Source organism: Myxocyprinus asiaticus, chromosome 33, assembly GCF_019703515.2.
Source record: "Myxocyprinus asiaticus isolate MX2 ecotype Aquarium Trade chromosome 33, UBuf_Myxa_2, whole genome shotgun sequence".
In the NCBI taxonomy this organism is placed as follows: domain Eukaryota; kingdom Metazoa; phylum Chordata; class Actinopteri; order Cypriniformes; family Catostomidae; genus Myxocyprinus; species Myxocyprinus asiaticus.
In genome coordinates, this window is record NC_059376.1 from 5,274,547 (window position 1) to 5,296,962 (window position 22,416).

At 44.0% G+C, this 22,416-nt stretch overlaps 1 protein-coding gene across 1 annotated transcript in view; it reads right to left on the reverse strand.

Moving 5' to 3' along the window:
* LOC127424728 (taste receptor type 1 member 1-like) overlaps nt 1–22,416 on the reverse strand; it is a 57,617-nt gene that overhangs the window by 35,013 nt on the left and 188 nt on the right. The window contains exons 2-5 of the mRNA XM_051670150.1: nt 21,948–22,245; nt 21,047–21,784; nt 20,606–20,815; nt 20,400–20,520 (exon numbers count right to left, since the gene is read on the reverse strand). Of these exons, the coding sequence (XP_051526110.1) occupies nt 20,400–20,520; nt 20,606–20,815; nt 21,047–21,784; nt 21,948–22,245 (1,367 nt within the window). The remainder of the gene's footprint in view (nt 1–20,399; nt 20,521–20,605; nt 20,816–21,046; nt 21,785–21,947; nt 22,246–22,416) is intronic.

Below are 22,416 nucleotides of genomic sequence, written 5' to 3' on the forward strand. Positions count from 1 at the left end.
CATTTGACTGTCCAAGGAAGCTGAACGGCCTTTTTTTCCCCTTGATTTTCTCCCCTTTTTCTCCCCAATTTGGAATGCCTAGTCCCCAGTGCACTCTAAGTCCTTGTGGTGGCGTAGTGACTTGCCTCAATCCGGGTGGTTGAGGACGAATCTCGGTTGCCTGAGACCGTCAACCCATGCATCTTATCACGTGGCTTGTTGAGCACGTTACCGTGGAGGCATAGTGCGTGTGGAGGCTTCACACCATCCAACGCGGCATCCACGCACAACTCACCATGCATGGCAACCCTCCACCCTCCCTAGCAGCCGGGCCAATTTGGTTTCTTAAGAGACCTGGCTGGAGTCACCCAGCACACCCTGGGATTCGAACTCGCTAACTCCAGGGGTGGTAGTCAGCGTCTTTACTCGCTGAGCTACCCAGGCCCCCATTTATTTATTGTGTGTGTGCTGGTTCCGCTAGAGGCTGGAGTTTGTTTTGTGGAGGAACACACCTTTGGGAGAGTTATGTGGATGAATCTACAAGTTCTTTGTGTTTATCACACCTATTGGCTGGAGTCTGTTTCAGAGATTATCTTCTGTTGTGTAATTCTGTTTTACAAAATTTGGATAGAAACACCGAACTTGAGAAATCAGATGGCAAAGTTGTTGCGGGGGCTCTCGTAGGCGTACATGGACAGTTTGAGTTTAGAGGGATGGACACCGGTTGGCACTGTCGTGCACGGGGTTAATGCGCATGCTTTTCTATTTTCTGTTTGTTTGGTTCGGGGGAGGTACAGGGTTTGATTGTTGCACTAATGTGGAATGTGGTCTTTATGATTTTATTTTTTACAAATAATCTATTTTTTCTAATATATCAAAATGTCAAATGTTGAGTGGTTTTTCTCTCTCCACGTGAAATGTGAATGGGTTGGGGCACTCCATAAAAAGAAGGAAATTTATTTATCTTCTTAAACGTTAGAAATATTATATAGTGCTTCTTCAAGAAATGCATCTTTCCCCACAGGAAGCTGACAAATTTGGGAAGATATGGGGTGGACATGTTTTCTTTAGTGCTGGCTCAAGTAAGAGCAGGAGAGTCATTACATTGATATGTAAACATCTACAATTCAAATGTCTCAAACAGATAAATTAGGAAGAGTTATTATTGTTTTAGCAGAAATTCAGGGGCAAAGTCTGATTTTTGGCTAATATTTACGCACCTAACGCTGATGATCAGGGCTTTTTTGTAGATCTTGAAGGGATGCTGCAAGCCGCTGGCACCCCTCATTATATAATATTGGGAGGAAAGTTTAATCTATTGATGGACTCAGTCCTTGATCATAGTGAAGCAAAAGTGTGTAAGCCCCCTAGAGCAACATTGACGCTTCGCTGGATGTGTAAAAATCTTGGTCTTACAGATATTTGGAGACTTTTGAACCCATCCGGTAGGGACTCTACATTCTAGAATCGATTTTTTTTTATATCCAAGTCTGTCATTTCATCTGTTGTTGATTGCTCAATTGGAAACATCTTAGTCTTAGATCACGCCCTGGTGATTTTAGAGGTGTTGCCACATACAGAGAAAAATAAATCATAAAGTTGCTGCTTTAATGTATCCCTTTTGCAAAATCCTGAATTCCAACAAATGTTAAAGGCTGAAATCAATGTTTATATGGAGACCAACTGGTCCTCAGTATCCTCTATGGGCGTGGCTTGGGAGGCACTTAAGGCGGTTCTTAGCAGTTGGATCATACAGTATGCCTCATTCATCAAAAATCCAAAGCACGAGAACTCGTGGAGTTGGAAGGGAATATTAAGAGTGCCGAGGCAGAGTTGAAGCGCTGAATGTCGTCTGATGGCCTCAGAGAATTGACCCGATTGAAATACAGATATAATACCATTTTGTCGCAGAAGGTGGTGGCAACTGAGATTCGTCCTCCACCACCTAGATTGAGGCAAGTCACTATGCCACCACGAGGACTTGCAGCGCATTGGGAATTGAGCATTCCAAATTGGGGAGAAAAATAAAGAATTCTATCTTGATCTGTATATCTCCACGTCTTCATCTACTTATGAAGATATTAGAAATTTTGTGGAACCATTAGAACCTAACTGATGACTGAGTAAAGAAATTCTCTTGATTCTGAGATGACCTTGGAGGAGCTTGGCAAGGTAATTAATGCCTTGCCTACAGGCAAGTTTCTGGGGCCAGACGGCTTTGCTGTTGAATTTTATAGATCATAGGCTACAGAACTGGCTCCACTTTTGTTAGAAGTTTAAACGGAATCATTAAAGAATGGAAAGCTTCCGCCAACCATGAAAATAGCCTGGATCAGTCTGATTCTTGAAAAGGACAACGATCCAAGCAAGTGTTAGAGTTACCAAACAATTTCCCTGATCCAGCTAGACGTAAAAATATTGTCAAAACTTTTGGCTAACCGATTAAGTAAAGTTATGAAATCTCTTATACATATAGATCAGGTGGGGTTTATTCGGGGCCGTAGCTCTTCTGATAACATTAGGCTTCTCATCAATATTATGTGGTCAGTGGCGAATGATCAGTCTCCGGTCGCTGCCATCTCACTTGACACTGAAAAGGCATTTGATATGGTAGAATGGGATTATTTTTTAAAGATTTTGGAAATATACGGGTTCGGGAATACTTTGATTAAGTTACTTTATAGACAACCGGTAGTGGAGGTACAAACAAATGGATTAATTTCAGATTATTTTACTCTGGATAGGGGCACCCAGCAGGGTTGGAGGGCTGCGGTACCCACATTTTCAAAAAAAGAGCGGTTTCCTCACTCCTTTGGTCACACAGCCGGTTTTTACAACCACCGTCATCACGGTGACCAGACACGGAACACGCGCAGCCAGGGCCCTGCGAACGTGGCCCCCCGTCTTCGCGCACCTGGCTGCACCACACCCACACCTCCAGCCAGCCGGTTGTGACGAGTCTCGAGGATGGTCCAAAAGCCTTCTCCTCAGTCACTGACCCGCCCTATGCCGGGTACGCAGAGCAAGGTAAGTGCTTCAAGGTTCCCCTCAGCGCAGCCACTTCGGGACGAAGCAAGGCTCCTTGACATGCCGTTTCCTGCTCCCTCCCGCCGCGAGGCCCCACCCCCAGGTACGTCAGATGCGATTGTCCCCTTAGCACCCCTCGCCCAGAGCTTGAACGCATGGCTATCGCTTTCCAACCTGTCGCGGTGGCTGGCCAGGACCATCCGACTCAGCTACATGATTCAGTTCGCCTGCTTTGAAACGATGTGTGTAGTGAAAAGCGGTATACAAATAAAAATGACAACTTGACAACAGTGTTGTCAAATCCCATTGGCTCTTGCATTTCTTGTTGCCATGTCTTTTTATTTGCGACATGACTTTTTAATGAGATGCGGCTGCCCTTACAGAGGGGAAGATGTTCAGCAATTCAAACCTTAAGTTTCACTCTGTGTTTCACACAAAGCTATTGTATGGCTTCAGAAGACTTGGTATTCAAAATGAGTCATTTTGAATTTTTATTTCATTACTTTTATTGTGCTTTTTTGTCTTTTTTATCTGTGATCGCATTTCATTGTTGAGAAGTGGTTAGGTTTAGGGGTGGGGTTAGGTGCGCAAAATATCTATAAAATAGTGTAATGTAACTCAATGATTGTGACAAAATATATCTGCCTGTTCCTGTCATTTCAGCTGTAGTGACATATTCTTAACACCAGAGGTCACAATCACTTGATTGATATAATGGGACTTTAAATAAAACACCTGTTTCTCATTCATTAATCAGCCATCACCTGTATGTATATATAACTTTCAGACTAATGCTCTCTGCTTTGAACATTACTTTCTAGAGCAGTGGTTCCCAAACTATTTCCTTGAAGCTCAACCCCATGTCCGTGATGTACTTTAGAAAAGTGGTGGGAAATGGGGGCTCGTCCTTTTGTATTTATTTGTGCTTTCGTCCTTTGAAAAGGTTCGCTTGATTACAGCGGTTTTTGTGTAGTCTATTTTTGAGTGGAAATTACAATTGATTATTTTGACATCACTAAGCACGTAATTTGTCACCTGTGGAAGTTTTGTTTGGTCTGCGTTTCAGCGTTTGGTTGCCGTGTTGAATTCACAGACTGGTAAGTTACCTGTGTGCAATATTGATTGTTTTTTAAACTTGCCGTTTTCCCGATAGGTATAGCGCCGTGTTTCCTTTGTGAGACACATCAGATTCTTAAGCGGTTAGTAGCAGTTGTCTCGGGGGCACATCCGTAGTGTTGAGAATGTCACTGGTCTGACCGGTTACATTTTTCACCCATTGGGCTTCAGTGCATAAATTCCTCCTGCCTGAAACCACACGAAGACTAGGTTTAAGGTAGGTAGATAGCTTATTATTGAGAAAGGTAGGTAGTGGGAATGCTCCAGGTATTTGATTACACACTTGGTTGACACTTGTGGTGTTTTTCTTTATGGCTGACACTCATGCGTTTATTAAATCGCCTTCGCATGCTTTTTTGGAAAAGTATATGAAGGAGCAAATTTGGAAAATTACTGGACGTAATGAAATATAGATTTGTAATAAAAGACTCAAGGAAAATATTAAAGTTATTTTGAAGTATAATTTGGTTGAGAGGTTATTTTTAACTTCCAAAATGGATAAAGCTACGACATCACCAATTTTGACCTGCTCGCAGTCTGTCTTTTTTGTTATTAACAATTTTTATTGATTCCATTCATAAGACAATCAAACACAACATAAAATACGGAATCAATTATATACATTAAACACTCTGGACACTTTTGTCCATACTGCATGCAAATGCGAGATAATGGGGTGCAACTTAACTTCTCCAGTTAGTTTAATAGAAAGGCTTTGCAATGGCAAAATGGGGGCAAGAACTTCCTGTTCAATACAAAACCAGGGAGGGTCTCTCTCAGATGGAACAACCAAATGTCTGAGACCGAATGCATAATAATAAAACAAAGTCTTGGGTAGGCCTAGCTCACCTTTCTCAATCGGCCTATGTAATTTATTGAAATTTAACCTGGGACGCTTACCATTCCAAATGAAGGACTTCGCTATGCTATCAAATTGCTTGAAATAATAGAGGGGGACATCTACAGGGAGAGATTGTAGCAGGCAGCTGAATTTTGGAATACCATCTCATACCAATCATAGATAAATGTAATGAAGCCCACCTGCTGACATCGCTCGAAAACCTTTTTATTAAAGGGTCAAAATTAACTAACTAAATCAGACAAATTTGCTGGGAATAAAATCCCCAAATACTTAATGCCCTGTTTGGGCCACTGGAAGGCGCCCGGTTGAAAAGCCGTTACTGGGCAGTAAGCTGTCAAAGCCAAAGCTTCGGATTTAGCCCAACTGACTTTGTATCCTGAGAACTTGGAAAAGGAATTAATAATTCTGTGGAGGCAAGGCATAGATCTAGTAGGTTCAGAGACAAATAATAAAATATCATCTGCATAAAGCAGAAGCTTATGCAGCACACCTCCCGCCACCACCCCTGGAAAATCATCCTCCTTTCTTATCGTGGCTGCTAATGGTTCCAGGGCAAGACAGAACAATAATGGGGAAAGAGGGCAACCCTGCCGAGTGCCCCTGTTCAAAGTAAAATAATCTGAGATTAATCCATTTGTTTGTACCGCTGCTACAGGGTGTCTATAATGTAACTTAATCCAACCAATAAATGTACTCCCGAACCCGTACATTTCCAAAATCTTAAAAAGATAATCCATTCTACCATATCAAATGCCTTCTCAGCATCAAGTGAGATGGCAGCGACCGGAGTCTGATCATTCGCCACTGACCACATAATATTGATGAAACGCCTAATGTTATCAGAAGAGCTGCGGCCCCGAATAAACCCCACCTGATCTATATGTATAAGAGATGTCATAACTTTACATAATTGGTTAGCCAAAATTTTTGACAATATTTTTACATCTAGCTGGATCAGGGAAATTGGACTGGAACTCTTATACTTGCTTGGATCCTCGTCCTTTTTAAGAATCAGACTGATCCGGGCTTGTGTCATGGTTGGCAGAAGCTTTCCATTCTTTAATGATTCCATATAGACTTCTAACAAAAGTGGAACCAATTTTGTAGCATAAGATCTAAAAAATTCAGCGGCAAAGCCATCTGGCCCCAGAGCCTTGCCTGTAGGCAAGGCCTTAATTACCTCGACAAGCTCCTCCAAGGTTATCTCAGAATCAAGAGAATTTTTTTGCTCAGTCATCAGTTTAGGAAGTTCTAATGGTTCCAAAAAGTTTCTAATATCTTCATCAGTAGATGAAGATGTGAAACTATAGAGATCAAGATAGAATTCATTAAAAGCATTATTAATATCAATGGCTGAGGTAAACATCACGACCTTCTTCGTCCTCAGGATTTCCAACAATTCGGATGTTATTCCGCCTGTTATGATTCTCTAAATCCACCTTGGTCGCTAGTGGATTAGCAGCTAGTTCCCTCTCCAATGACTCCAGATAATCGATCCATTTCTCGACATCCCCCACTCTTGTAACCACCTCAGTGAATTTCGTCTCCATGGCCGTGATCGATCAACATATTGCAGCAAGATTCTCCAAGTCAGCAATGACCTTCGTCAGCATTGCCGACACTTTCAACAATTCTCACCGAATTTCCTTCACTTCTCCAGCCAAATCAACTCCCTGGCTCGAGGCATCCGGTGGGCCGTCAGCTTGAGCACGTAAGTGTCTTTTAATATCTCCAGAGCCCGAGGATTTTGAATTCTTTGACATACTGTCTTCCTAGAACAGTTATGGATCAGGGTGTGTTGAATCCAGGGGCGGACTGCCCATTGGGAAAACTGGGACCTTTCCCGGTTGGCCGGCCGTGAAATGGGGCCGAATGGGCCGTGATAAGCTGAAACGGGCCACCGCGTTATGCCAAACGGGCCATGACAGGCTGAAGAGGGCTGCAAAAGAGTGCCGCGATATGCAGAAAAGGACAGCGATGGACCGGACCAATGGGGCCAGTGCCCAGGGACCCATAACTACCATGGGCCAGGAAGGGTCTGCAAGGTCTTACTGCATTCTAATTATTCTAATAAAAATTTTTGAGCCACTTTTAAACCCTACAATTCCACTTGTATATTTGATACATGACTTTCTAGAGCCTCTACATATTAACATGATTAAAACTTAGCTAAAAAACTTGTATGCTGTGTACTAGATGTTTACTGCCTCCTGGTGAAAGTTTCTATGCTCTAGTAATATATTTTCCAAAATGGCTACCTTCACATTGTGATGCACTTGTCTATTTGATGTGAAATCTTTGCTGATTTTGATGAAGTGATTGGGCTTACTCGTTAATCGACTATACTTACTTGAAAACAACCATGGCAAGACCACTGTGCATTTTGGTACTTTTTTTTTGCTAGTGAATATTATGGAAAAGCGAACAGTGGAAACCCTGAGGAAGTGGCACTGAGCTTATACTACACATATTCAGTGTTGTTGAATAATTATATATATATATATATATATATATATATATATATATATATATATATATACAAACACACACACTACTGGTCAAAAGTTTTGAAACACTTGACTGAAATGTTTCCCATGATCTTAAAAATATTTTGATCTGAAGGCGTATGCTTAAATGTTTCAAATTAGTTTTGTAGATAAAAATATAATTGTGCCACCATATTAATTTATTTCATTATAAAACTAAAATTTTGTGTTTTATAAGTGTGTTTATTATAGAAAATGACAAAACTCTTGAATTAATCTTGAATGATGTAAACACATTAAATGTGCACCTCTAATAGTGTCATTGGGGGCTGAGTCCCCCTAGATTGAAATCCTAGAATCGCCCCTGCTTGATGGTATTAGCAGCAGTGACTAAGGGAAGCAGGGCTTAAAGTATGTCTTCTCTCTCCATCCCTGCGCACTGCACGTGTGCTCATGTCTATGGGCGCACATGAGAGAGAATGCTATCAAGGCCAGATTACTCAAATTACTGAAATTAATTTAAATAATGAGGCAAGCATGAAATTTCAGATTAATATCTAATATAATCAAATTGCAATTGATGAGAAAGATGGCGCCGGTGTATGTTGCATGCCGTCTGTTGCCCTCTATGTCGTCTGCACTTTTTATACTCCTTTTTATGCCTTTCTAAATCAAGAAATGCAATACTACACTGATTTATGACCGCTTAACACTGCTCGACATCCTCAACACTGTTGCCGATTTGGCTAAGTGTGACGGGAGTGGACCTCGCCTCTGCCCTCCGCATCTCCTAACTTACCTCCCTGCACACATGTGTTGGCATCCTGATGATGTTTGGCGCTCGCTGGAGGTACCACACTGGTGGCTTCGACTCATCACTCCTGGCTCCCCCTCTGTGTCTCCCTGTTGTATACCTCCTCGCATTCGTCGTGGCGGAGTGAACTCCCAAATCCTTCGACCGCTGTGCTAAGCAACACTGCCTGAGAGTGATTATTTGCGGCTTAAAGTGGCTTTGATCAACGCATGGTCTCTGGTAAATAAAACTTTTATCCTAAATGACTTTTTTACCTCTTACGCTCTGGATCTTTTATGTATCATGGAGACCTGGATTAAAGGTGAGCTAAATCCGTATTCTGAGCTGGTGCCACAGGATTGCCCCCTGAAACATCAGTGAAAAGCTCTAATAAGATTATTACTATAAGATCTCAGATGATTCCTTCTGTGTATGCCTCATCCAATGTTACATCCTGTTTTTCTACACGGTCTGTTTTTGAGCCCATTTCTTTGCAAACATGTAAAGACGTTATTGACCACCTAAAGCCCACCATGTGTCCCCAGGATGTCATTCCTCCACGCTTCTTTAAATTAATAATTGATACTGTTGGACCTGGGCTACAGTCTGTCATCAACAAATGCCTATACACTGGTACTGTCCCTGATTGCCTTAAACATGCCACTGTGATGCCTTATCTTAAGAAACCTAATCTGGACCCCACTTCCCTGACTATTTCCAATCTGCCTTTCATCTACAAAATCTTGGAGAAAGTGGTGCTAGTGCAACTCCAGTCCTTCCTTACTGCTAACTCTATCTATGCACTGTCCGTCTTGGACCTCACTCATCTTCTGTAGCGCATCTCTGTTGTGGCGTACCACAGGGCTCAATTCTCGGTCCTTTATTGTTTTCTCTATATATCCTCCCCTTAGGCTCCTTTTTCAACAAATATGGAGTATCCTTCCATTGTTATGCGGATGACACCCAAATCTATTTCCCTCAAAAGCATAATGACAAGCACGCTATACAGCCACTCTTAGCATGCTTAGAAGAACTTAAATCATGGCTTGCACACAACCTTTTAAACCTTAACGAGAGAAAAACTGAAATTATGTTGTTTGGACCGAATGAAAACTGCGATCTTTGACCTAGGCTCTCTTCACCCATACAGTACTTTGTGTGCTAGGAACTTAGGTGTACTGTTTGACAGTAGCCTAAAATTTGATAAACAGTTCTAAATTATTCTCTAGAAAATATACCATTCAAGATTCAAGTGATTCTTTCACTATGAAACTGCCAATCACTCAAGTATGTCAGCATGCCTTTTCCACAACCCCCCCCCCCCCAGTTTATTGTTATAAAAATGAGCCTCGTCTGAAGGGTCAAGGAGGAGGTGTTGCTACAATTTACAGTGAAGTTTTTGGTATTACTCAGAGGACATGATATAAGTTTAAGTCTTTTGAACTAATAATGCTTAATGTGACACCATCAGATATAAATACAAATCTCTGTTGTCTTCCTACAGTATATAGATTACCCGGGCCATACTCGGATTTCCTTGGTGAATTTGCAAATTTTCTATCAGATCTTGTAGTTACTGTAAATCTTTAGAGCTTTAATTGTTGGTGACTTCAGGATTCACGTAGATAACAAAAATGACACATTTGGATTAGCATTTATTGATATTCATAACTCTCTTGGAGTCAGACAAAATGTGACAGGACCAACTCATTGACATAATCATATGCTAGATTTAATTCTGTCATATGGAGTTGAGGTTGATGCTATAGAAATCTCAGATCCTTACCTCATCTCTTGTTTGCTGCAATCAGCTAATGTCACTCAATCTACACCACGCTATTGTTCAGGTAGAACTATTCTTTCGGCCATTAAAGATAGCTTCACTAATAATCTTCTAGAATTGTCTCACATACTCAGTAAGCCAAAAAGTCTAGAAGAACTTGATGTAATAACAGAAAATATAAATACAGTCTTCTCTAGCACTCTTGATCCCCCTTCGATTAAAGAAAATGTAAAGAAAAAAGGCCACACCATGGTACAATGATCACACTCATGCTCTCAAGAGAGCAGCTTGGAATATGGAGTGCAAGTGGAAGAATACAAAATTAGAGGTATTTCACGGTGCATTTTAGGATAGTGTCTGTAGCTACAGACAGGCACTAAAAGCTGCCAGGTCAGCATGTTATAGCAAGCTCATAGAAAACAACCACAACAATCCTTGGTGTTTATTCAGTACTGTGGCTAAATTAGTTAGGAATAAATCATTGACTGAACCAGATATTCCGTCGAGGCACAATAGTAATGCTTCATGATTTTCTTTACTGAAAAATGGAAATCATCAGAAATAAATTTTGAATTATGCAATCAACTGTCACTGCACCTCAGAACAGTCTCATAAATTTCCTCATGAGCAACTTCAATCCTTCGCTGTCATAGGTCACGAAGAGCTAACAAAACAGCCACAACATGTATGTTAGATCCTATACCAACTAAGGTCTTAAAAGAGGTATTCCCTGTAATCTCAGATCCTCTTCTTAATATTATTCACTCCTTGCTATCCTTAGGTCATGTCCAAAGAAACTTTAAAATGGCAGTTATCAAACTGCTTATTAAGAAGCCACAGCTTGATCCTGGAGAACTGGCTAATTATAGATCGATTTCAAATCTCCCATTTATGTCGAAAATACTAGAAAAGATAGTGTCGTCCCAACTATATTCATTACTACAGAGAAATGGTATATATGAACAATTTCAATCAGGATTTAGGCCCCATCACAGTACAGAGACTGCAATTATCAGAGTTACAAATGACTTTGTAACTCACTCGACGTTGTGTCGATGTAGTGACACTAGGGCTCACTCTTGGGAGCTTGAGACACCTCTGGTCTTTGATAAAAGGCCAATGAAAATTGGTGAGTGGTATTTGCATACCACTCCCCTGGACATACGGGTATAAAAGGAGCTGGTATGCAACCACTCATTCATATTTTCTCTTCTTAGCCAAATGGTCGATGTTTACTGAGCTGACTGTTCATTCACATCTGCTGGATCTGACGGCGCATTTCAGCGGCTTCTCCCTCCTCTGCACTGGTGCACTGCAGAGAACGCCCCTGGGTGCTTCGGCAGAAATAAGAAAGTATATTTTTCTAAAAGAGTATATTTCTCTAAAAGAGCGGCACACACGGAACATCTTTTTAAAGACGCGTCTTTTGAAAGATGCCTTTCCGTTTGTGTGTTATTCCTGGTTGCGGTCGTTATCTCTCAACTTCTGACGGTCACGATCACTGTCTTTCATGTCTGTGCGCGACCCACGCAGAGACAGCGTTCTTGGATGGATCATGTACTCATTGCAAGAACATGACCATGGCAACGTTGCGGTCACGGCTTGCTTTCGTAAGAAAGCAAGCCACCCCAGCGGCTCCCTGCCTCGGTCCTTCTACCTACGGGTATGAGGCGAGCCCGCGCCCAGGAATAACACACAAACGGAAAGGCATCTTTCAAAAGACGCGTCTTTAAAAAGACATTCCGTGTGTGCCGCTCTTTTAGAAATATACTCTTTTAGAAAAATATACTCTCTTCTAGCACTGGGGGCGATTTGGGGACCCCAATGGGACCACCTCCGCTGGGTATCCCCCCCACAGACCTCCCATTCCCCAGCATGCTCGTCTGCCCCGATCGAGCTTCTGGATGAGTCCACCAGCTTGTCTCGTGAGTTCGACCTGTTGTTCGGAGCCCGCAAAGCTGATGAGCTCTCAAACGCAGCATCGGAGAGTGGGCTCTTCCAGTTGGACGCGGAAGCCTCAGCTGGGCTCCCCCCCTCGGGTAAGGTCACCCAGTCACAGGCTGACGCGGAAATGATGATCGCGGCGCCAGAGGCAGCAGACGGAGGCTATCCAGCACATCCTGCTCCAGCGCGGCTCAAGATCCCGCACCCCGCCTGCTCGTTGCCAAGGGCATCTCCCTGCGGTGACTGCACCGGCTCCGCCACAGCCCGCCCCTTCAGCCCGGCCCCGGCGTGGAGCCCACCGCAGGAAGCAGACGCCACACATCTCACGGCCGGCCACCAATTATCCGCGAAAGGCTTCGAAGCGCCCCTGAGATGGGTGACCCAGGGATGATGAAACCCACTGCCTTGGAGCTGGTAAGCAGACCACTCCATCCCCCGGTGGAGGGCCAGGAGGAGAATCTTTTGTTGCCTTTTCATTTAATTTCGCAGCATGCCCAAGTGGCTGTGGTACCCAACAGTTTCCTTGTTCCCTGGATCCCATACCCAGTGTGCACGGCCGTCATCACGACCACCGTCCAGCATTCCATTTTGGCAGGTTTGGCGCTCCAGCGGCGGTCTCCCCGCCCCTGCGCACCCAGCTGTGGCACAAATCTGCCCCCGATGTGACAGTCTCCATGGGTGATGAGGAAAGGCCTCTTCCTCCCCCGTCCCAGGCTGTTCTGGGGGTGGTCACAAGGAGCCAGATAAGTGCTTTGATGTCCCTGAACTCAGCACGGCCACAACATGGTGTGGCACCTCAGGCTCCACCCTGCCACAAGGCCCCACCCACCGGTACGTCCAACGAGATTGTCCCCTTGGTCCCCCTCGCCCAGAACTTGGACGCGTGGCTTGCACTTTCCAATCCGTCACGATGGCTGATCCGGACCGTCCGACTCAGCTACGTGATTCAGTTCGCCAGGCATCTGCCCAGGTTCAGCGGTATCCACTTCACCTCGGTGAAGGGCGAGAACGCTGCTACCTTGCACGCGGAGATTGCTACCCTCCTACGGAAGGATGCGATAGAGCCTGTCCCTCCGGCCGAGATGAAGAAGGGGTTTTACAGCCCCTACTTCATTGTACCGAAAAAAGGCGGTGGGTTGCGGCCAACCTTGGACCTGCGAGTACTGAACCGGGCTTTACACAGACTCTTGTTCAAGATGCTGACGCAAAAATGCATTCTAGTGAGCGTCCGGCATCAAGATTGGTTCGCGGCGGTAGACCTGAAGGACGCGTACTTCCACGTCTCGATTCTACCTCGACACTTCCTGCGGTTTGCATTCAAGGGTCGGGCGTATCAGTACAAGGTCCTCCCTTTCGGCCTGTCCTTGTCCCCTCGCGTCTTCACGAAGGTCGCAGAGGCAGCGCTTGCCCCACTAAGGGAAGTGGGCATTCGCATCCTCAACTATCTCGGCGATTGGCTAATCCTAGCTCACTCTTGGGATGTGTTGTGCACACAGGGACCTGGTGCTCTCACACCTCAGCCGACTAGGGCTTCAGGTCAACTGGGAAAAGAGCAAGCTCCTCCCGGTTCAGAGCATCTCTTTTCTCGGCTTGGAGTTGGACTCAGTCTCGTTGACGGCATGCATCACGAACGAGCGCACACAGTCGGTGCTTACCTGTTTGAAGGCATTCAGACAGAAAACAGTGGTTCCACTGAAACTGTTTCAGAGGCTCCTGGGGCATATGGCATCCTCAGCGGTGGCCACTCCGCTCGGGATGATGCATATGAGACCGCTTTAGCACTGGCTTCAGACTCGAGTCCCGAGATGGGCATGGCACCGCGGGACACATCGCGTGGCCATCACGCCGATCTGTCACCGCCTCTTCAGTCCTTGGACCGACCTCACGTTTCTACGGGCAGGCGTTCCCATAGAGCAGGTTTCCAGGCGCGTTGGTTATGACAGACGCCTCCAAAACGGGCTGGGGTGCTGTATGCAATGGGCACACAGCCGCCGGCTCATGGACGTGCCCGCAGCTGCGTTGGCACATCAACTGCCTCAAGTTGCTGGCAATTCTGCTCACCCTGCGGAGGTTTCGGCCGTTGATCCAGGGCAAGCATGTGTTAGTTCGGACAGACAACACGGCAATGGTAGCATATGTCAACCATCTGTGCAGTTGATTTGGAGTCTATTCGGGCAGGCACAAGTAGACCTGTTCACCTCCCAAGAATCCTCCCACTGCCCGCTCTGGTACGCCCTGACACCCCCCCCCCCCGACTAGACCTGGTGGCCCCAGTCGGTTAATTCCTTTTTTTGGGGGGAGAGGAAAAAAAGAGGATAAGAGGCCACGACTGGGCTAGCCTGTCTCTATCTTTTGGGCAGTCGACTTGTACCCAAAGGGCCGTTCGACACTCATAACAGTGTTGGGGGAGGTTACGTGTCGGCCTGGTGCACTGGCTACGAGGCACACAGTGGTCTGCCCGTCACACACCGCCAGTTCACGTAACACAGTTCAGCCAGTTGCGGCATTTCGTATAGGGACCCCTAGTGTCACTACATCGACACAACATCGAGTGAGTGACAGATAGGGAATGTCCTGGTTACTTGCGTATTTACTTATCTCCTTTTTTTTAAATCAAACTATTTGTATTGATCAGATACTATCATTTTATTTGTAAATATTGAACATAAGAACAACAACAAAAAAAGCATATGCCTGGTTCATCGTTGCTGGAATCAGTGTTTTCCTCATCACTACTGTTATCAAACTCTTCTAAAAATTCTAGAACTGAATAATACTTTTTTGGGCTCACTGGATCCATGTCCTGATGGTGACAAAAAGCGATTTCTGCTGCTTGGCAAAGTATGTGCGCTCCAGATGCGCAAATGGATTACGCACGACAACCGAATGGCACTAATTAATGCATTACTGTAACTACATCATTCAAATCGCCAAACAATGGGCAGATTTTGAAACTGGAGACTTAGAGCTTTCAAACGATATAAGGTTTATCTAGATTAAAGTAGAATTTTAAGGTAATATAGTCCAATAAACATAAAAAATACCTGAAAAACGTTGACTGTGCCAGTTAAGGGGTTAAGTGACCTTCTGTCACATTATATTCCATCACGTTCATTACGATCACACAATTCTGGCCTGTTAATTATTCTTAGAATATCAAAATCCACAAAAGGAGGTAGATCCTTTTCCTATTTGGCCCCTGAACTATGGAATAGTCTCCCTAACACTGTTCAGGATGCAGCCACACTCACTCAGTTTAAGTCTAGACTAAAGACTCATCTATTTAGCCAGGCATACACCTAATTTATCCATCACCTCACAATTAGGCTGCTTTAGTTAGGTCTGCCGGAACCAGAAACATTTCTCAGAAACATTTCTCATAATCTATAACTCTGCAATAAACTGAATGACATCTATGCTAATATTATTTTATTTGTTTCCCTGTCTCAGCCTCGGTATTCATATCCCAATGTTACCATAGCTGGACAGATCCAGCTCCGTTCCTGCTTGGTGTCAGACTCCACTGCTATGTGTTGCTGAGTGATGACGACAAACTATAGCCGGTGCTAGCTAGACATCACTTCGGTCTTTTATGATGGACTTCAGAGGATGAACTGGTGCCAACTCTAACTGTAAGTCATCGGATACTTCATATGCCACTGCCTGAAACTTGGATTTAGGATGGATTCCACCAAACCTCACCAAAATGACCTGCCGGTTGAACTGCGATCCACTTCATTGATCTCTGCCTGCATCACCTTTGTCAATTGATGGACAACACTCTTGAAATGGAATACATAGACTATCAATTAATTGCCAACAAAAGCCATCATCAGCCAACTAACAAAGGACAATGCATCTATGTGAACTTCTGCAGTTAATCCAGGATGGACTTCAAAGATATTAGTCATTAATCTTACAGTTCATACAAAATCTTTGTTTAAACACTGGACCTTAACACTTACTTAGTTTACAAATTTTAAACCATGACTTGCATTGCACACAAATAACTAATATTGCCATTATATTCATGCTGTTTTGCCAGAGGGGAACTGGCCCCCACAGTGAGCCTGGTTTCTCCCTTCGGCTTGCTCACTGGGGTTTTAAATACAATTATTTAATTATTTAATGATTCATTTTTATACACAAGAAACCTCTACTCCAGCTAATTTTTGCCTTGTAACTGAGGCAACAATCATTCAATGACTTGTCCAAACCCCTCTCTTAGTTGCTTAAGCACAGTCACTAACTTTCGTCAAGTCTGGTCCATCAGACTTCTTTAATAACACACAGAGATCTTGTCTGCTACACTGATTAGAAGGCACTCACCCTCATCCACAGTGGTTAAGATTGGTATGGAAGATGAACACACAGCTACCCAGAATCAGTCACAAATTGAGACCACATCGCAGACATGCATGCACTCAGCACACACTTTAGAAACCATGTCCCACATGACAGATAGTCGGTCAAATGCTTCAAACAACAGATCCATGGTAGCCATATTTAATTTGTCCCCCACATAGTGTGTCTAAGCTTTGTGACACTGCAACTGCGGTCTTCTCTTTGTCTGTCGGGCTGTATGACTAAGCCTCCCACAACACTGCAAATGTGGTGTGCTTTCTGCCTAACTAATAAATATTCCAGTTCCCAGCTCCCAGTTAAAATCACAGCAAGGGCTCTCCCCTTTTTGAAGCACCATTTGAGCCATCACGTTTTAGTCTTCTCGGCAGTGGCAGTTGAAGGGGCTGGTTTACCCCTGTCTCTTTGGCCTGATAATGACTTGAATACATTCACTAGCAATTGTTATAATCCAAAGGTAATCAATGTATTTTTAAACCATGTATATTTATTCAGGTTATGTTATAATCATGAATGTTGCAGGTCATTTGTGTATTTGGCCTCTGAGGTGTGACTGAGGGTCTGATTTCTGTCAGGATTGTAGAATTTAGCCCGGCTCCCAGAGAACAAATATGTTGTTCTATTTTGATTTGTAACTATTTTATTGATAATTTATTAAGTTTAAGTAAGATTTTTTATTGTGTTTAAGTTTTAGGTCAGGGATTGCTTGTAGTTTGGAAAATCATGTGACTAAGTCAGAGGAACTAGGCACCAGTGTATCAAAAGAGAAGACTCTCCTCTGATCCATTTCTGAGTACCAACTTGACTTGGTGTTTTAAAAATAAATAATATTTGAATGATTCCTTTCAGCTCTTGGTCGGACCTGGCATTTCTACGGGCAGGTGTTCCCTAGAGCAGGTCCCAAGGTGCGTTGTGGTCACAACAGATGCCTCAAACTCAGGCTGGGGTGCCGTGTACAATGGGCAGGCAGTCTCGGGGCTCTGGACAGGGCCCTGACTCCTTTGGCAGAGCATCAACTGCTTAGAGTTGCTGGCAGTATTGCTGGCCCTGCAGAGGCTTCGGCTGTTGATTCAAGGCAAGCATGTGTTGGTCCGGACCGACAACACAGCGACCGTAGCGTACATAAACCACCAAGGCTGCATACACTCATGTCGCAACTTGCCGGGCATCCTCAACCGTGCAGCGGACGCGCTTTCACGGCAGGTAACACTCCGTGGGGAGTGGAGACTCCACACCCAAGTAGTCCAGCTGATTTGGGAGACATTCGGGGAGGCGCAGGTAGACCTCTTCGCCTCCCAAAAGTTCTCTCACTGTGTGCCTTGGCACAGGTGCCTTGGTGCACAGCTGGCCTCGGGGGCCGTGCAAGTATACGTCTCCTCCAGTGAGCCTCATTGCACAGACTTTGTACAAAGTCAGGGAGGACGAGCAGCAAGTCCTGTTCATTGCACCGTACTGGCCCAACCGGACTTGGTTCTCGGATCTGATGCTCCTGGTAGTAGCACCTCCCTGGCACTGGAGGCACTCATGACAGTGCAACCTGATCAACAGGTGCCTCAAGGGTGCGGGGAGGTTGAATCCTCCTAGACCCCACCTGATTCCCCCTTGGGATCTCTCTCTGGTCCTACCTGCCCTACAGAGAGCCCCTTTTGAGCCCCTGGAGCAGGCTGTGCTCAGTACTTTGTCTCTGAAGACGGCCCTCCTGGTGGTGCTCACTTCCATCAAGAGGCTAGGAGACTTGCAGGCGCTCTCTGTTACCAGCAAATCCCTGGAGTTCAGGCCGGCACACTCTCACATGATCTTGAGACCCGGCCCGATTACGTGCCCAAAGTTCTCACCACTCCTTTTCAGAACCAGGTTGTGAACCTGCAAGTGCTCGCTTCAGAGGAGGAAGACCCAGCCTTGTCGTTGCTGTGTCCAGTTCACGCCCTGCGAATCTATCTGGACCGCACACAGAGCTTTAGATGCCCTGAGCAGCTCTTTGTTTTGGAGGACAGCAGAAGGGGAAAGCTGTCTCCAAGCAGAGGCTAGCCCATTGGATTGTGGATGCCATTTCTCTTGCATACCAATCTCAGGATTTGCCATGCCCCTTGGGAGTCTGGGCACACTCCAGTAGAGGTGTTGCATCCTCCTGGGCACTGGCAAGGGGGACCTCTCTAGCAGACATATGCAGAGCTGTGGGTTGGGCTACACCCAATACCTTTGCAAGGTTTTATATCCTACACATAAGCCAGGTTTCAACTCGAGTGTTACACGGTAACAGCAGGTAGACTGGGCGGCTGGTTAGTTGTACAACTTGCATTGCACCTTTCCCCTTTTTCAAAGGTGATAATGTGCGCCTTTTTGTCCACAACAGTTCGCCGTATCCAGTGAACCCTGGACGCCTCTTTAATTCTTAAGCACTGTTTGGTGACGAACTCGGCTGAGGAGTAACGACACCAGGCCCAGTACTCATGGTATATCCCTTTTCAGGTGAGCCTGTGTGCTCAGGCTCAGTGCTCCATGCATGGTGATTCCCCCTTGGTAATCCCATATGATGAGTTTCTACTGTTCGGTTTCCCCGCAGGTGAACCCTGTGTTTCCCCTCGCCAGAGCTTTCTCTGCCTCGACCAATGTGGCTGCGTACCCTCTCTGTAGATAGGGCCCTCCGGTGGTATCATTCCATATGTGAACTTCCCCGTTGGTAAGTCCATGTGAGGTATGCTCCACATGTTAACCTCCCTCTGGTAGGATGTGGTCTCCGTAGTGCTCTGCTTCCTGGATAGAGAAGAGCACTTCCCAGCACTATTCTAGAAAGTGCTCGGTGGGAAATTGCTTAACAGCAAATCAGGAAAGGCACCACCGGTAGCTTACTTGCAGGTAAGTGCCCCCTCCCCCCTTAACGGGACTAGGGAGATGCCTTACCTAACTCGCTGGAAGGTCACAACAATTGGAATGAGTGGTGCATGCCATCTCCTTTTATACCTGTATGTCCGGGGGTGGAGAGTGGCATGCAAATTCCACTCGCCAATTCTCACTGGCCTTTTCTATTTTAAGCAAAGGTGATTGGGGCTCTCAAGATCGAACCCCTAGTGTCACTACATCAACACAACATCTCGTTCCCTCCATCAGGGTACAGAGGTTACATCAGTAACCAAGACGTTTTTGACGACCGAGTATGGTGGCATATATGCAGCAATAAATACTCCTATGGCATTTGTTATCACTTTAACCCCGTCTGAGCTTGCAGCGAGAGGTTGCTTGAATGCCATGGCGAGACTAACTTACACAGGCTGTTTATGCTTTGCTCTCGTAAGCTCAAGAGACTTGGGGATAATGTTGCCGCAAATTAGTCATCATGTTAGATGTGCTTCCTGAGCAGGGCCACCGATAAGGGGGGACAACTGGACCTTTTGTCCCGGGCCCGGGCAGAAAGGCTGTTCCATATTGTATATCGCATCTAAGTGCGTTCAGTGGGAGACGCAGACATAAACACGGATACAGCATGTGAAAGTGAAAGCCGCCGGGGCAGTGCACAGTTTGATGAAAGATCTGTCTGCATAAACTTAACATTCATTTATCTGATACACAGTTTCTAGTGTAAAGTGGCACTCTGTTCTGTTAAGTTTTGATTCCGTGCAGTGCTGTGTTGCTCTGCAATCTTTATTCATTTTAGTCGCACACGGTTTGTGTTGTTTGTTATTGGCTTCACACATTCTAATATATCATTTGTGTGACTGCGTGTACCGTACCGAAGGTCCTGTATCCGTTCAGTTCGGTGTGGATACATGTACCGTTGCAGCCCTAATTTAAATGTCAACTGGAACTGAAATAAGAATTTATATTGGACTTGTAAAGAAACAAAAAACGACAGTTGAAATGACATTTTGCCTCCTCAATTCAAAAGTCCACCACACGCAACTGACAATGATCTTTCCATGGTGCATGCAAAAAGTCACTACCTTAGCTTTCCATTATGAGACTGCACTGACAATGAAGTATTGTAGTGGTAGCATGGACTGAAAAAGCTGAAATGCCAAGGTGTCATTGACCAGTGCTTAAGATACTTACTAGAATAATTAACATAGCTGTTCCTTGGGCATTTTTTACACCAAAAACAGCAATCATGCAGTCCCTCGGGTAGCTTTGTAAATCCCTCCATACACTCTGCAGAGCAGTTTGAGAAAGGAACCTTTATGAATTAGAAAAATGTGTTATTGAAGGTAATCAGGAAAGCTAAATGTTTAGACAAAGGCTCACAAAGAAAGATAACTTACAGAATTGTTATGCCAGAGGAGGAGAGAGCTGTTGATGGTAAAGGTAATTTCTGGATATGTATCATATGTACCCACCATCTTAAACTGTGCAGGATTTGCTTCAGTGTGCCAAAGCACAATTGCGTAACTGACGATTGGATCACCATGATCATCATATTTCACCTGACGACCATTGAGTGGAAAATCTACTTTCTTCATTTCTCCCAGAAGCTGTTGTAAAGTGTGTTGAAAATTACATTTTCAAAATTTATGAATAATAACATAAAATAATATTGTTATAATATTAATATAATAGACATAAATTCATGCAATTTATGAATAAACGATAAATAATATTTACACATAATAAAAGCTATTTATTTATCATGCAGTTATTTAATTTACTTCAAAATTATGTTCCATAGATAATGAAATCATGCACATTCAAATGCCTTCACTCACCATATATGGCCTAACCGTTGTGTTTCTGCATTCATTCATCTCACATTGCAGAACTTTATGTAATGCATGAGCTATGGTATATATGGCTGCATAGATGCCAAATGAGAATGTGGGATTTTCATTTAAAATTTCCTCTGCGGTCAACAATGTGCAGCTCTCACAAGCTTGATTACATGTGTCACTCTGGACTTCAACGCTATCATTGTTATGAACATTAGATGTTCCTTTGGCTTTATAGATGAATTCATCAAATCCAGGCAATGTCAATAATCGCTCCGTAATGCCAATAACTGTACCAATTTTCTCAATTCCTGGTTCTCTTTGAAGCTGTTGGTCCATAGACCATGTTTCACCTGCAATCCAAACTTTGTCTCGGATGTTGTTCGCTATGGCTGCTTTGATTAGGTTTTTTGCAAATTGTGGCACAGCGAAAACCACAATGACATTGATTTTGAGCATTTCCATTTTTTTAAGTACTAGACTGTAGTTTGCGTCTAAGCTGAGAGTCTCTTGGTAGGCCAAACAAATGCCATTATTGATAATATATTTGTTAAACTGTCTTAGGCCATCTTCACTGTAGGCATCTTGGCTTCCAAGGAAGGCAACCCAGTTCCATCCAAACCACTGTATGATGTGAATAATCATCTGTATCAGATCTTTGTTGCTGGGAACTGCTCTTAGAAATGAGGGATACTGAAGTTTATTACTTAACGCATAGCTGGAAGCTCCATAATTCACCTTTGACAGAGAAGAAAACACTATTTTATATTTACTATTTTTATACAAATTCTTAAAATTATATATACTGTATATATTTAGTCATCACATTAATATGGTACTGTACGGTTTGGTAGTCCTGAATACAGTGTATCAAGTTAGTGTATTTCTTTATTTAAATTACCATTGGTATAAGATCGACTGTGAACAATGGTGCAATTGTCATAGTTCTTGTGCTTCCATATGGTCCTGTTAAAGCAATCACTTTAGGCTGATGGTCATTGAGCATTTCTTTAGGTTTTATTGATCCATTTTGTGAGATAAAACTGAAGACTGCAGGAAAATTTTTTGTTTCAGAACAATAGTCAAAAATCTCATAGCCTAGAGAAACATTAGGCAGAAGGGTGGTGGAGTTATTAACCTCCTCAACAGCAAACCTCATCACTTGAAACATCTGATAGCCAGATACCGAGTTAATGTGCCTAGAAAACATGAGTAAGGAAGTTAATTGCACTTAAACTGAAGTTTAATCTTAGAAACATGACTTGCAATTAAGTACTGAGGAAATGCTGCTTCAATTTACAACACTCTCTAGCAAAAATCATAGACTCAGAGAGTGATAAGCATTAAGTTGAAGGCATGTGTTTAAAGTC